The sequence below is a fragment of the Chrysemys picta genome, chromosome 1 (assembly GCF_011386835.1).
Source record: "Chrysemys picta bellii isolate R12L10 chromosome 1, ASM1138683v2, whole genome shotgun sequence".
Classification (NCBI taxonomy): Eukaryota; Metazoa; Chordata; order Testudines; family Emydidae; genus Chrysemys; species Chrysemys picta.
The window spans coordinates 49686196-49698729 of NC_088791.1; the positions used below are offsets into that span (position 1 = coordinate 49686196).

At 35.7% G+C, this 12534-nt stretch overlaps 1 protein-coding gene across 43 annotated transcripts in view; it reads right to left on the reverse strand.

The window, feature by feature from the left end:
* The window catches only part of FOXP2 (forkhead box P2), a 584095-nt gene that overhangs the window by 139611 nt on the left and 431950 nt on the right, over positions 1-12534 (reverse strand). For 34 of the 43 annotated variants that reach the window (XR_010590215.1, XR_010590183.1, XR_010590220.1 and 31 more), the window contains one exon: positions 8545-8634. The exons of 5 other annotated variants lie outside the window; for them this stretch is intronic. Coding sequence is in view for 28 of the 38 variants with exons in the window: in XM_065556344.1 (XP_065412416.1) it covers positions 8545-8634 (90 nt within the window). In the remaining 10 variants the exon portion in view is untranslated. Of the gene's footprint in view, positions 1-4451; positions 4538-8544; positions 8635-9146; positions 9207-12534 lie in introns of those variants that run through there. 4 more of the 43 variants (XM_065556450.1, XM_065556457.1, XM_065556438.1 and 1 more) reach the window with 4 other exon arrangements.

The following is a 12534-nucleotide window of genomic DNA, read 5'->3' on the forward strand; positions in this document are numbered from 1 at the left end:
CAAAGCAGATAGCGACTTAAAATTAAGCAAAAACAATTCAGAATGCTAAGTAGTTTACAGGATATTTTCCTTGGCTGTTTTCTGGATCAGCAACTTTTATATCATTGTACACTGATATGTTTGTTAAATTCAAGGATGTCAAGAGACACCTGCTTGAGTGGTGGAATCTTAAACCAGTGTAATTAGGAACCTGCTTGCTAGCAGACCCTTTAATAGAATCATGCTGAGTGGGGAGCCATTCACACATCCCCACTTGGCTCTTCACAGGCTTTTCTGGGCAGTCAGCCAGCTAGTGGGAGAATCAGACCAATCAGAGCTGTTGCAAAAAGTCTGGAAGAGTGGCTCACAAAAACCTGCATCTCCCACAACCATAAAGGAGCTACTCACGTGGCAGAAAAAGGAGCAGTTGTGGTGAATGTGAAGGCTGTGCAGGGAGCATAGTGGGAAGGTTGGGAGTGGGTAAAGGTTTCCAGCTGTTGAGGCAGTGCAAAGAAAATAAACTTATTTTTAGGGCCTGGACTCCTGTAGTTTACAGACCAGATAAGGAAAAAGACAGACACTCCTCCATCCATCCAATTCACAGCAGCAGTTCCTGGTATAAGGCAAATGGCAGGATCCATCATGAGAAGAATTTGGGGCTGTGGGTCTGCTCTTTAGTCTGAGAAAAGAATAAGTATTCTCTAAATCCTGTGCCTGAAATTTGTGAGCCTATATGAAGAGTAGGAGTGAGTGAATTTGGGATCCTTTTCCCTAGGGCTGCCAACCCTCCAGGATTGTCCTGGAGTCTCCAGAAATCAAAGATTAATCTTTAATTAAAGATCATGTCATGTGATGAAACCTCCAGGAATACGTTCAATCAAAATTGGCAACCCAACGTTTCCCCCCCCACACACACTCCACAGTCAGTAGAGCTAGTCAGAGGATCAGCAACATAGGTAACTTGAAGGTGAGGACAGGAGAGTGATAACAGGAGCAAAGAAAGTAGATGTACAGGAAATGGTTTTCTAATCCTACAAGAATTTCTGAGATGGCGACACATTTTCCCATTCTGACTCAGGACAAAAAGTCAAAATCTCAAAAAAAATTATGAATTCACAGCTGAAAAAAATCAAATAAGGTAAATTGAAAATTTTGTTTCAGTCATTTCAAAATGTTTCATTTTTATTTTAACCATTTTATACCTTTTTTTACTACTTGTTTACCTAAAAAAGAAAACTTCTCATTTAAAAAATATTGGCATGGGACATTTTGAGAATTATGAAATGTATTTTTTTAATTCTCATCTAAAAATTTGTCCAAACTGACCCTTTCCCATTGTTTCACTTATGATGAATCAGCATTTCCCAACAAAAAATGTTTTGCTGGAAAATTCCTAACTAACTCTAAAAGAAAGGATATAGGATTCAGAGACAGTAATAAAATTCTGAGAGACAGAGGCATAGAAACCAGGAGGATGAACTGTAGCACCTGTATATGTTTAAAATTAATATGCTTTCTAAAGTTGCTGATTATGTGCTAGCTCTAGTTCCACATAATCAGTGGTTGTAAATATAACTTTTACAAAAAGCATTACTACTACATTGTCTCCTTCTCACTCACTGCAAGTAGAAAGGTGGAAAGCACTGGATGCGGATGTACCGATTTTTCGATATATGTCCCTATAAAACTCATAAGATCTGAAGAGTTGCAGAAATATTTTACATACATATCTAACTACAAACATTTGTTTTATCAGTGAAAAATAGAGCACGAATAAACTACAGATGTTTAATATAAGCCGAAAAGACATTTTCAGCAACAATAAATCAATATGAAAACTAAAGTGGGTGATGAACAGCATAAAATATCTTATACAAAATCATTTGCTTTAGTATTTAGAATGTGATAGAGGCATTCTAGGAATCTATTGGTTGACTTTTTTTTTAAAATGTTTGATGTTTCTAACAGTGAGAAGTGATTTAAAGCAATACTTGTCCTGACAGATGTTGTAGCTTAAAGATAACAGACACAAGGTATTCGTTTTCACCAGTAACATAAATAATCAAAGAGAGGACAGGTACTCTGGAATAGGCCTCTATTCATGAGGGTAAAGCCCATATAAATGACAGAAGAATCAGGTTTTTAAAAGCATTTTCCTTACAATATTTCCAATACAATATTATGTATCCATTATACACATCTGAATTACAGCCTGGTCCTTCCTTTCTTACCATATTGATCTCTCTACATTACATGGAACTCTTGTTTTCTACACTGCTGAAAGCATGGAAGTTTACACATGCACACAGACACACTCACCTTAACTAAAAATAACTCCCTTGCCTCCTCTTCCTCTCTAGGGTTTATCCTTGCCTTTAGAGTGGGTATCACTGATGTAAATTTCTTCATCTTAGAGGATAAGTGCATATCCTTCATAGCAGACTTACTAGGGAAAATGGGACTTATGCCTTTCCAGCAGCTAGCTTCCAGATTTAATTTACCCCAAGCCTCAATGTTTGCTTATATGTAGGCCAAACATTTCCTTCAGGGTTATACTCAAGAGGGCGAGTCTGTTTATCACTTTTCTCCTCTTACATATTAGACATTTGCATCTCTCCAAATCAATGCTCTCGAGTATGTACAAAATTCTCATGCCCCTTGCTCCTGTGCTAGGTAGGGCTTACTTAGTCTTAAGTGGAAGAGATGTACAAATATAGTTGGCTGGAAGATCTGGAAAGAGAGTTTTGGACTAATTAAATTGATTTCTATTGCTGGTTGACCTGGCACTGAGGAAACCCAATGTACGTTATTATCCAAAACATTTATTTCTCCTTTTATGTGTTTTAAGCAGGAATCCCGTATATAGTTAGGTGTGAGACCAGAATTGTATTCCATATTTACAGGCCCCAAGACAAAACTGAAAAGCAAGTGCCCATGCTCCCCAGGTATTTTTTCTGCTCTCCAATTTCTTCTGCCCACTTTTGCCTATTTTGTCCTTTTTTACTTTCTCATCAAGTTCTTTATATTACAATATAAGATACATTATGTTTTTAAATTCCATTCTTGAATAAGTATAATATTTTGTTCACTATTTTATATCAATTTATCTTACCAGAAGATCCCAAGGGAGATGACTGAATTAGGGGCAGCTCTGAGGCAGGGAGAGCAGGCAGGTGAGGCCAGAAGTAGGGTACATGGGTGTCCTTGTGGGTACGTGCTTTTCTATCTTCTGAAGAAAATGGTGCACTGTTTACCTCCCTCTAATCCTATCACTCCTTACGCTACCACTCAGAACCCCATTCACTCTATACTTCGCCCAGATATACCCCTCTCAGTTCCACCACTGGTTCTTTCTTTGTCACATGTTGTACTCACATGTACATGCACCTGCACACATACACACACATACACCAACACACACCCATAGCTTGCTCACACCTTCACCAACCAAACTATGCTGTTCAGTGTTTTGTTTTTCTACTTTTATTTTTGAGTTGTTCTTTATTATTTCCATTTGTCATTTACACACGAGATAAAATATTTTGTAGGATCAATGACCTCTGTATGACAAATCAGGGCTTGTAATCTCTTTGTTGTGAAGGTGTACTGTCAGACTTATCTTTGAATAAAATACTTTACAAAAAGATAATGTCTGATATTTTAGACATTTTATATATACACATATTTCCAACTTCTAGTACTCTGGATACTAAACACTAAGAAAATAAACATTAAGTAATGAAACTTAAATGTATACTTAACTTTCCTAAAACCAAATTTTATAAAATGCTTATTTCAATGACGTGTTCATACTAAACAAACAAAGCTTGCCTTAACAACTAACTCTCCCTACAGCATGATATTTATACAACAGGCTTGGTACACACTGAGCTTAACCCTTTGGTTCCAGGAGTCATGATTTCCTGACATAGCATCCTAATACAAAATGCATTTCTATTGACGTTGAAAGCAACAAATCTTCTAGCACTAAGATGTTAATAAGCAACCAGTTAGCTATAAATACATTAACCTACAGAATTAAAAATAATTAGCAGTTAAGAAAAAGTTTGAAGCCCGACTTCATGAAAATGAGGTACTCCATTATAGAGATTACACTGGATAGAAAAAAACAGATTTTCATAGATCTTATAGAAAAAAGTATAACTTGCCATCCAAATAGGTATGCAGCCTACAGCAGAATGTAAAACATGAGCAATGTAAAGATTAGACTACCCGAAATAAAGGAAATAATCCTAGCACACTAATGCTCAACTATGATAGCAAATCAATAGAATTTGTTCAGTTGTTGAAGAGCCACAAGTCTGACTCATGGCTGTAAATGTAACAAGAACAATAATGCTGCAAGTTTTCATACCTAAGCTACATGACGCTAGATTCTTCAGTGGCTGTAGGAAAGTTACTTGTCTGAAAAGGTTCTAAAAGTCTAAGTGATTTTTATTTATTATACGTACTCTGGGAATGTATTGTCATGACATTTAAATAATTCCAGGCGTGTGGCCAGCTTGCTCCACGACAGGTCACCATAATCACAGCATCACTAGTGAAGATAACACATTTTCAGGAACCAAAAATAACATTACAAAAATCTTATCCTTAGTATTACAATATGTTTTTAAGGATGTACAGATAAGACAGTAAAATATATCTCATAATACTTAGGCTAATATCTTCCGTTCGCATCACTATCCCTATTTAGTTATTCTGCTATATGTTGTTAATCAATGTACCTACTGATTGGATCCATTCAATTGGTGCATTAGGGTAATGAATGGCATATATAAACATGTTTCAAATACATTTATTCAGATATCTATACATGAAAGTAAAATCACTACTACAACTCGTACTCAGGCTTGTCAGATGGGATGTTTTTCTCTGTTTTGCATAAGACATGCTAATGCTTATGCCATCTGCAGCCCTGAAACCCAGAAAAAATGTAAATAAAAAAATAGAGATAAGTAGATAGACATACGCATTCTGGGAACAGGCCATCTATAAAAATATTTACAGCTATGCAGTTATCATTCAGAACAAGGTCAGATCCAAGTGTAAACTACGAGCACCTTTAAGAAATAATATTTGTGATCTAACCGGATGATGATAATATTTTTCCATTTAAATAAATAAATAAATAAACAAACATAAATACATAAACATATAAAATGCAAAACATAAGACTTATCTCCCTTTATCCAGCGTATATAACATGCTGTCACTTTCACAAGGATTTTTTCATAAGAAGCAAGTAAGAACTGCTTTGGATCACTACCCAAATTCCTCTGGAATGATCCCAGAGGGTTCCCTAAAGGCATACTGTGTGTGAAGTACCATAAGAAATCCAAGGCCCACTACCCCAAAACCCTACTTTTGCCAATGAGTGTGAGGGGAGGTTGAAAGTTTCTGCAGTAACCTTTCAACCTGCTGATTAGCTAATGTGTGCCACAGGCCACTACAATACTGCACATATTACTGAGTAATAAAGAAAACATACATAAAATACCATACTGAGTGTTTCAAAAATAGACACAATACAATTTGTAACAAAATGGCTACAAAAATATAAAATTTGTTCCTCCTTCTTTCTCCTTATGTATGTGCTCCTTATTTACATCAAAATATGGAGTGCATGAGAGGTGCAATGGGAATTATTACCTAACGCCTCCATTTGAATGCAGATGTTACTTTAAAAGTTTTATTAGATCCATAATATAGTCCCAATCTGTTTCCAGTTGCCAGATTGGTCAGTGGCTCTGAAATTAGAAACACATTAATACTGAAGCTAATTTAATATTTTGGTGGGAGAAGTTTGTTCTCTCCTTTTACTTCAAGCATATGTTTCTTTGTATTTGTGTTCTCTAAACCCCACATTGTTAAGACCTGTATATATGTATTGGTGCCTATTGCTATGAAACTTTGGCATTAAGTTACCATTAAATCTGGCATAATAATGTAGTAATGTGGTACAATTTTATGACCTGTACTACAATATTGGGCCTAACTGGCATCATAATGCTCAAGATGTAAATTTCCACTACATAACGAACAATGCAAAGCTCTGTATTAACAGTCAACGACAGAAATAAAAAAACTCCAAGAACTTATTTTCAAACCTTTTTATACACTTTACAGTCAGAAAGAAAAATAAAACATGGAATTATACTCAGGCCTTAATTTACATGACATTTAATACCTAAACTGAAGCTGGAGAACAAATTTCATTTTTCTTTCATTTAAAAGGTATCAAATAAAGTGCACACACTTAATAAGAGACATTGTGGGCATTCTGGGTGTCTAGAGCAAAATCTGGCATAAAAAAGGAGCAATCCTGGCTTTAGAGAGCTTTTGAAAAGAAAGTATTTGCTATTTGTTTTCTTTATTTACTCCTCCCCTGTTTCACCACCACTGGTGAGAAGGAAGCACGAGGCATCTTTACCACTTAGGGCATGTCTACACTGCAGTTAAACACACATGGCTGCCCATGACAGCTGATTCAGTCTATGGGACTGTTTAATAGATGTTCAAGCTCAGGCTGGAGCCCGAACTTCTACACAGCAATTAAATAGTTCCATAGCCCAAGCCCCGTGAACTCAAGTCAATTGACACGGTCCAGCTGTGGGTGTTTAATTCTAATGTAGACATACCTTTCCTTTCCCTGGGAGACTGAAAAACACAAGGCATATCCTCCATGTTTGATCCATAGGGAATATGAGGACACAGAGCATCTCCTCCAATCTCTCCCCCTCTTTCAGAAGAATCTCTCACCATCACTCTAGGTTTCAGGTCTGACTCCCTATGTGTTTCCCTTCTTTCATCACCGTCCATCCCTCCCAGCTGTTCCTTCCAACACTTTCCTCCTTAGACTTGAGATAAAGACCAGGTGGTGGGTGGAGCGTTGAGCTGCCAATCCTACCCTTAAGCACTCACTGAAGAAACATGGCTGGCAGGTCAGGCAGCTGCTGCCTGTCTGGCCACTTTTTTTGTCTCTGTCCTCAGCTTTCAGAACATCCGGTAGAGGGAAAAGCCAACACTGAGGAGAAGAGTGGGGAAGCTGAGACAGTCTCAGGACTCTTGCTTGCTTTCTATAGCAGATCCTCATGGCATAATGCCAACTGTATATATTTAATTCCCCTTAGACATCTGCCTGAGTCTTTGGCCTGGTTGTAAGCACTTATAGTTGGTTTAAAAAAGCCAGGGCAGTCCTCACTGAACTGAGACAGCTCGTAAGTATGCAAATTGCTGCAATTTAAAAAGCACATTGGAAAAAGGTGGAAGCGTAGAGCTGTGTGAACGAGTCCTTATGTTCCTTCATGAATGTGTCACAAAGAAAAGGGTGAAAATGTGGAATTACATTAAAAAGTGCACAAGTGAACATAATGTTTCTGGCAAAATTTCACATGAAAGAGAGAAAGAAAGAAAAGAAAACTCTTGTGTATGAGATACTCCCTTAGACACCCCAGAAGAGAAAAATGGCACGAAGACTAAAGCCAAAGAACACACCACACAAATTACATCTGAGACAAAAAGACACTTATTTAAAGAAAGTTAACTGAGGATGCAGAGCAGCCCCAAGTGGCTGTTTGGAATTCTGGCTCAGTGGAGAACCCCAACCAGAAAGGCACCACACAGAAATTCACTGGCCTATCAAAGAATATGTGACCTCCAAAAGGCCTAAAGATAGGGGCTGTGAGGGAAAAGATGGGAGGAATTATACTTTCTTTACACTCAGAGCCATGCACAATCATCTCTCACATATTGTTGTCTTTTGCTGTTCACAGGTGAAAATATGAATATTTGGTATGCTTGAAATGAGTGAGAATCTCTGGTGTTAGCAGTGTATAATTTCATATAGAACTCTTACTTACAACAACCTACGAATGAGGTAAAATTTACAACAAAAAAACAACCAAAACTTCCTGGGATAACACGTTTTACCTTTTACAAATGGTACACATATTTTTATTAATAAAGTACTTGGAAAAATTACTCAACATGTGGTAAAGCAATTCACAAATGCTGAATGAAACACAGCATTCAAATATGAAACTCTAGAATATATTTTTTCTAAAAGCAGCAGGTGCAGCTCCTTTGCAATTCACGCAGTTGTGTTGGCAGCTTTGGGTTGTTCTGCATTTGTCCCTTGGTTGGAATGCTAGTGGATTGTCTACGGCTGCTTTGTTTTCTTAGACATCATTTTACTCCTAGTCTTGACACAGGAATTTTTACATCCATTTGTAAGTAAGAGCACACACAATCTCTCAAGATATCTATACAAACATTCTTTATATTGTAGCTATTGAACTCAAATTTGGTTTGCATAAATCTCTGTAGTAAGTGACCTTTTAAGTATCTACAAACTACTACATTTTCTTATTGTGCAGTGAGTTTTCTTTATGAATCAGAAATGAACTACTAGCACGCAAGCATATCTACTGTATTTGTGAAACTGTACATATGCAAGAGTACACTACAGACATACACATACATGTGCGAGCACAATGCACTTCCTTGTGAATAAGGCCCCAAAGATAAGCATATTTTACTAACCTGCAGTGGTCTCTGTTTATCACTGCCCTTAGGAGATTTCAGTCCACTTGTCTGTTGCTGTAAGAGCAGCTGTCTTGCTGCTTGGAGTGCCTAAAAGTAAAAAGACAATCCTGAAATAATTTTTGAACATTTCATAGAAAGAGGCTGGTTAGTCACTGTGAATATTAGGTAAGTACATTCAGAGAAAATATAGTCTCCTCCTATTCAATCTGTAATCATTAGACTTGATTTTTTCTTAAAATATACAAGAAAAATCCTCAGAATGTACATACATAAGACTTCACTAGAATTTATGGATGTACATGAAATCCTGCAGGAAATAAAGTTAATTTGTTTAAAGTGCTTGAAGAGGAAAAATCATAAACTGCATCAATAGCCTCATTTCCACAAGGAACTTGTCTTTGAGTGTTCAACTAAAATGCCCACTCCCTTGTAAATTATCATTCAATTTGCATTTTCATATTACAATTTTGAAGCAAAAGCAGTAGACTTCAAGTGTTACCGGAAGCTGTAATTAAATTTGACAAATCAACATCAGATTATCTTGAAAGTGAATTAATAAGGATATTCATTGAAGATTAAAAACACTTTTTTGTACTTACAATTCAAGGGGAAACCTCTCCTTTGACAAAATAAAGTGCAGTTTTAATGCTAAATAAAACTGAGTGGTTTTCATTTGCATTCTTAGTAAAATCAGAGAACAAAGAAATTACCACTCCACCAATCAGATTAGTTTCTGTGGATGACATTATCCCAATCAAAATATAAGATGTTTTCATTTATTTTATGTTTTCATTCCAACTCAGCAAAATAAAGCTAAGCAATAGAAATGTATATAAACATTCCATTTACCAGAAGAGGGCTAATTTAAATGAATTTTGTCTATAAAATTACTGTAAAAACAAGAGCTACAAAACAGCACTTACTAAAAGATTTTTTTAAAGGAAAAACAGTTTAAACTAATTGTAAAACATTTATAATGAAGCTACTTGAAGAACTCTTTTTCTCCTCCCTCTTCAATGTCTGAGTTCAGTGAATAGCAGTTATGTTATTTAACAATGTATTAAACTACGGTATATTGCTGTTACTGGAACATACAGTATATATATCACAATACAATGCAATCTCATCAATATTCTCCTAAAATAATCAAGATTCTCAGCTGATAAAGAAAGGTACAATTTTGATTAGACTCAAATGAGCTGGTTTTTAAGATAGTTTCTAGTATCCATGACAACAGTTGCTTTGACAAGATGTGCATATGGCATTACACTGCCAGCTGGTGTGAACAATGTTTGAACTACTGCATTGAGATGCTGAGCAAACAGAAAAAGTTGCCACGTCTTAACCCTCAGGGAAGGCAGTCATCCCCTGATCAATTATGAAAAGACAGAGAGAGGGCTGCTACAGTCTGGCTCCAAGCAAGTTTTCTGAGAAGGCAGGCAGACATAGGAAACCAAAGTAAACAAACTGAATGCACTAACACCATCTCCTAACAACATTGATTTGTCTCCCCATAGAAGGATCTGGTACAAGTTTGCAGAACATACTTTTAACATTTGGAGACATTCCCACAACAATCTGCTTATTGTTTTATCAAATTCTCAAGTAATTACAGGTCAGCTTCAGCACTAGAAGGATTATTACATTCCCATACATTCCCCTGAACCTAGGTAATGAGAGAGAAAGAAAGAGAGACCCAGCTTCTGTTCTTTAAAAATAAGTACAATTCAATGTATTTCAATGTGCACTTGGAGTATTTTGTCACCATAGAACTTGTGTTCTATTTGCTATTCTAAATAGAACAATAATTTTCTTTGCAATCATGGTTCATGAATAGTTTCTAAAGGCCAAATCCTAGTCTTGTTGCAGTCAATGAAAAATATCCATTAACTTCACTGGGACTAGGATTTGGCCCCAAGGTCCTATTCTGAAACACTTGGCTGAGAAATGGTACTGCTCAGGCATCACATTCATTTTGATTTGTAGTGAGTTTTATGATCCTTCACAATCTTTGGAGCCATACCCGAGGGAGACTGGAATTAAAGAGAGGGAATCATTGCACTGTTGAATTGACAGGAGCTTGCATAGCTCACCAATCAGATGGTGTTGTTACAAGGACTAGTGAAGAGATCTGAAGATAAATAGAAGAGGGAAAGAGCCATGAATAATTAATTTCTTTTTATTTGTAGTGGTAGCAGAAAGTTCATTAAACTGATTTTATCTGGAAAAATTATAATACAGCATCTTGCTGGTATACAGACTAATCAATGCTAGAAAATAATAATATCCACGGGTTATTTTCACACTGCAAGTTGTTTCAGTGTTCCAATCTTCCTCAGAAACACCGACAACTAGCACCAATATAAAATGGAATCAAATCTCTGGCACAGCTCTAGATTTACTATACCAGAGAATTAGAGAACTGGAATCTGAAGCATCTCAGAATTTTACCAGGCAATATTGCTCAAATCATGGGTAGCATACTAGCACAGCATCACTATAAGAAAGCATGAATCCCTACCACTACAAAATAAGTCACAGTCTATGAAAAAGAAATACACCACAACAGGATATGTTTGCATAAAAGGCTACACTACTTAAACTAGCTTGATTTATATGTGCAGGTAGAGACATCTTTAAAAGAGTAAAGGCTCATCTTTTAATACAGAATGTCTTACAAATGATGACTACCTGAATACTTCAATGAGCTTATTGTGGCAATTTAGATTACTGTAAACACAGGAGATAGAAGAAGAACAGAAAACAATTTCAAAAGATCAGAGATGATTTAAAACTCATAAGGAGAAATCGCTGACAGTCTTTGTTCTTATATCTGTTATCACATGACACATTTTTCCTCAATGTAGTGGTTAACACTTTGGTATTGCTTCTCAGTAAACAATTTCTGAGAGACATATTGTTCATCTCAGATAATTATTATTGGCACTATTCAAAACTGTGAGAATTAGGGGACTATAAAACATTCAGTTCTATCAGTTCATTTACTGCTATTAAATCCTTGAAAAACAACTTGACAATTTAAAGTAAAATATTAATGTTGGAAGACACATCTACATTTCAGTCATGTATCAAATTAAGGCAAATTCCAGATAACATTAATAAAGTTTTGTGAACTAATTGCATGACAATATGTGATCTAAATACAATTCAGCTAAAACAAACTAACAGATGTTTACAAACTTTGCTGGTCAAAATTATGCAGAGTTTTGACTCGAATGCTAGCAAAAGGAAGGTTTCTTGGGCAGTCAAAACAAAATCCAGTTTCCAATGACATTTGTTTTGAATTAAGGAGGCATTTTTGCTTAATTAAATTATCTAATTTAGTAAAACTGTAGAAAAATAAAGGCGATGTAGATGAAAATACTAAAAATAACTAAAGATTCCGATTGAAGTCGCAATTAGCTTAACAATGTGAATGAAAATCATTATAATGGTTTAAGTATTGGCAGCATGAGCAGGAAATTTGGGCATATGGGTTTCCAGAACTCACTGCATCTTGCAGTAAAATATTTATTGGGAACACTATTTCTTAATATTTACTGTGCATTTCCAACCTATCTGAAATGTAAGCAGAACAAAAATAAAATTTATTGTATATAATTCACTTTATTAAAGTTGATAATTTGATGTACATTTTTATGTGTGTTAAAGATAATTGAAGGAGATATGAGTCATGTACTATTCCCTAGATTTTTGTTATTTTAAGAATGCTTTCAAATTAATTTAATAAGATTTAATATTTTAACAAAGTTGAAAGTTGCTACCAAAGAAGGTAAACAGATTACTTTCCTGCTTTAAAAAGTAAATGTGTATTTTGTAGAAAACAGATGTCACTCATATCTTTTCTTTAAAAATAAGAATGTTTAACCTATAAGCCTGTTGCATTTGAGACGTTAAAATGAAAAATGACATCTACGCCCATTAATATCTTCAATGTATAAACAGCACAGCATGACACATTCTTGA